The 2,707-nt window shown below is 41.3% G+C and overlaps 1 protein-coding gene across 1 annotated transcript; it reads left to right on the forward strand.

Annotated features, from left to right (window-relative positions):
- Positions 1-120: 120 nt before the first annotated feature.
- On the forward strand, positions 121-2,319 carry LOC121964351 (TNF receptor-associated factor 4-like; the record flags this gene model as incomplete). Its single annotated transcript, XM_042514563.1, has 3 exons — positions 121-225; positions 350-511; positions 2,158-2,319. Coding segments are annotated over 3 exons (429 nt in total), but the record flags the coding sequence as incomplete, so codon positions are not given.
- Between the last annotated feature and the right edge of the window lie 388 nt (positions 2,320-2,707).

The raw sequence follows: 2,707 nt of genomic DNA on the forward strand, positions 1-2,707 counted from the left end.
AAAAAAAAATCAAAGCCACCATACACACTTCTGTTGTATGAAGGTGTGCATATTTCAGTCTTCCAGCATGACTGGCTCCTGTCACTGTTACACTGACCTCGTTCTGTTTATCTCCTTCAGATCTACCCAGATCCAGAGCTGGAGCAGCAGATCCTGGCGCTGCCCATCCGCTGCATCCACAGCGAGGAGGGCTGCCGCTGGACCGGCCAGATGAAGCAGCTGCAGGTGAGAAGCTTCGATTTCCTCTCATCTGTCTCCCATCAACCTTTTTTTTCATCTTGGCTGCGGTCAGTCACTCTGATTTGTGTATTTCCTAATGTGTATGTGTGTGTTGTTGTGTCTCCCTCAGGGCCACTTCTCCACCTGCGCCTTCAATGTGATACCCTGCCCCAACCGCTGCTCCGTCAAGCTGACGCGCCGCGACTTGCCCGACCACCTGCAGCACGACTGCCCCAAGCGCAAAGTCAAGTGCGAGTTCTGTGGCAGCGAGTTCACCGGTGAAGCCTACGAGGTAAACACCGCTTCCAAACCTGTTTTTATTTCTTCTTCTTGTTTCAACACAGTGGAAGGTTGACGTAAACAAGCCACAGTGACGCCACGTAATTTCCATGCCTATTTGAAAGACGTTTTTGTGAAAAGCAGCAGGGGAGGTTGATGCACGTGTGCTGATGTGTTTTCAAATGACACGTGTGTTAGCAGAAGGAAAAGACGCTTTGACTCAGTCTTTCATACTGAAAGTGTTTTTCTGAGTGAGCGGGCTCTCCTCACTAACACCTCTGTCATTTCCACCGCCCCTCCTCTGTTTACTCTGGCCCACATGGTCCCCCTCTGCACACAGTTACAGGGGCATTCATCCACCTTTTGGCTCTCATGTTGGAATTACTCAGTCATGTTTACAACTGTGTAACCTTCAAAACCTTCCAGTACCACCACTGAAAGACTATTTGGATTATTGACTAATGTGCAGATTATTTCCCCAATTTGTTCGATGGTTTGTATAGGCTATAAAATCAGAAAGTTGTAAAGAATGCTCATTTTGGAGCACCTTGGTAGCTGAATCACAACATGCTTGATTCGATGCATCCTTGACACCTTTGTTGCATGTCATACACATCCGTCCTCCATTTCTACCCTGTCCTCTGTCAAATAAAAGCCAAAATGCCAAAAAATAAATAAATATGTCCATTTCAATTTCCCAGAGTGCAGAGTGATGTCTCAAAAAACCCAAAGACATTCAATTCAGTTATATAAAACAAGAGAAAAGCTGCAAGTCCTCACACTTAAGATGATGTAACCAGAGAATTGTTTGCGTTTTTGCAAGAAAAAATGATTGGAAGAATAATAATTAATTTGTTAATTTGCTGTTGATGAAATAATTGACTGGAATAAGTGTTTTAGCTCTGTGCTTAAGTGCCAGTACTCAAGTAATACTCTTTTAAACACTTTCCTTTGTATTGTACATATTAGTAGTATTAGCAACAAAACTGTTTTTTTTTTGGGTTTTTTTTTGTCATTTAAAACAGTGAAACTTCTTAAGGTCATATTTTAAAGAGCTGCAGCATAAATACAACAATATGGTCCACAATATAGATCACAGTAATTGTTTAAATGACAACATTGGTACATGACATTTCCTTTGTCACGGACTGTTTGGAGTGATTATTACATCTTCTGAACTCCGGGACTGATATAATTATAAGGAATGAATGCCTCTTTATTTATTTATTTAAAAAGTCATCAGAGTAAATTTACGCCAGTAAAAGAATAAAAACTCAAAATGTTGATAATCTGATTATAGGCGAGCCCCTTAAATCACACAAGTTTTCCTCAAAACAAGATTATAAATCAGTGGCACAGAAAATGTATGGTTTTACAGATTTATTTTGGGTGGTAGTAGCTTTGATGTCCCAATGTTTCCCAGTAAACTTCTCATCATGAGGTTAGTTACTTTATTTTTGCAGATGAGTTTTTTTTGTTTGTAATCATAGATAAGTGCTTTCAGAAACCATAGCTTTCAGAAAAAATGCATATTTTTCTCTGTTAAAATGCAGTTTTGAACCATAAAAACTGCATTTGAGTAAATAGTAATACCAGCTGTATGCAGTGACATTATAACTCTGCTTTAATATGCATATATGTGTATCCTCTCTGTCCCAGAACCACCAGGGTGTGTGTCCTCAGGAGAGTGTTTACTGCGAGAACAAGTGTGGAGCGAGGATGATGCGTCGTCTGTTGTCCCAGCATGGCATGGCTGAGTGTCCCAAACGCACACAGCCCTGCAAGTACTGCGGCAAGGAGTTTGTCTTCGACACAATCCAGGTCAGTTTCACACAACGTTTAGCACCAGAATGTCAAAAGACTGTCTTAATTCTGTCTTTTTATTGAAATTAATTAGACTTATATTTGACATGACTGAGTCAGTGGGGTTTTTTTTGGAGCGGTGGTGGCACAGAGGAAGCCCGCCGTGGCCTTAGGATGCTGCTGGTCATGGTGTCTTTGTCCTTCGCCAGCTTGATGTTACTGTGAGCTGCTGTGCCTCTGTGCACATCTGGCCAGAGGCTGAGCAACTTGTCCCACACACATTTTAGGGCCAAGATGTAGTGACACAAAGACACAAAGTGTTTTACATGTTTATGATGTTTTGTTTTTTATTTAATTGTCCCTAGTCATTTCATTTCAACATAATTTCAGTCAAGTCGGATGAGCT

The sequence above is a fragment of the Plectropomus leopardus genome, unplaced genomic scaffold (assembly GCF_008729295.1).
Source record: "Plectropomus leopardus isolate mb unplaced genomic scaffold, YSFRI_Pleo_2.0 unplaced_scaffold15327, whole genome shotgun sequence".
Lineage (NCBI taxonomy): Eukaryota > Metazoa > Chordata > Actinopteri > Perciformes > Serranidae > Plectropomus > Plectropomus leopardus.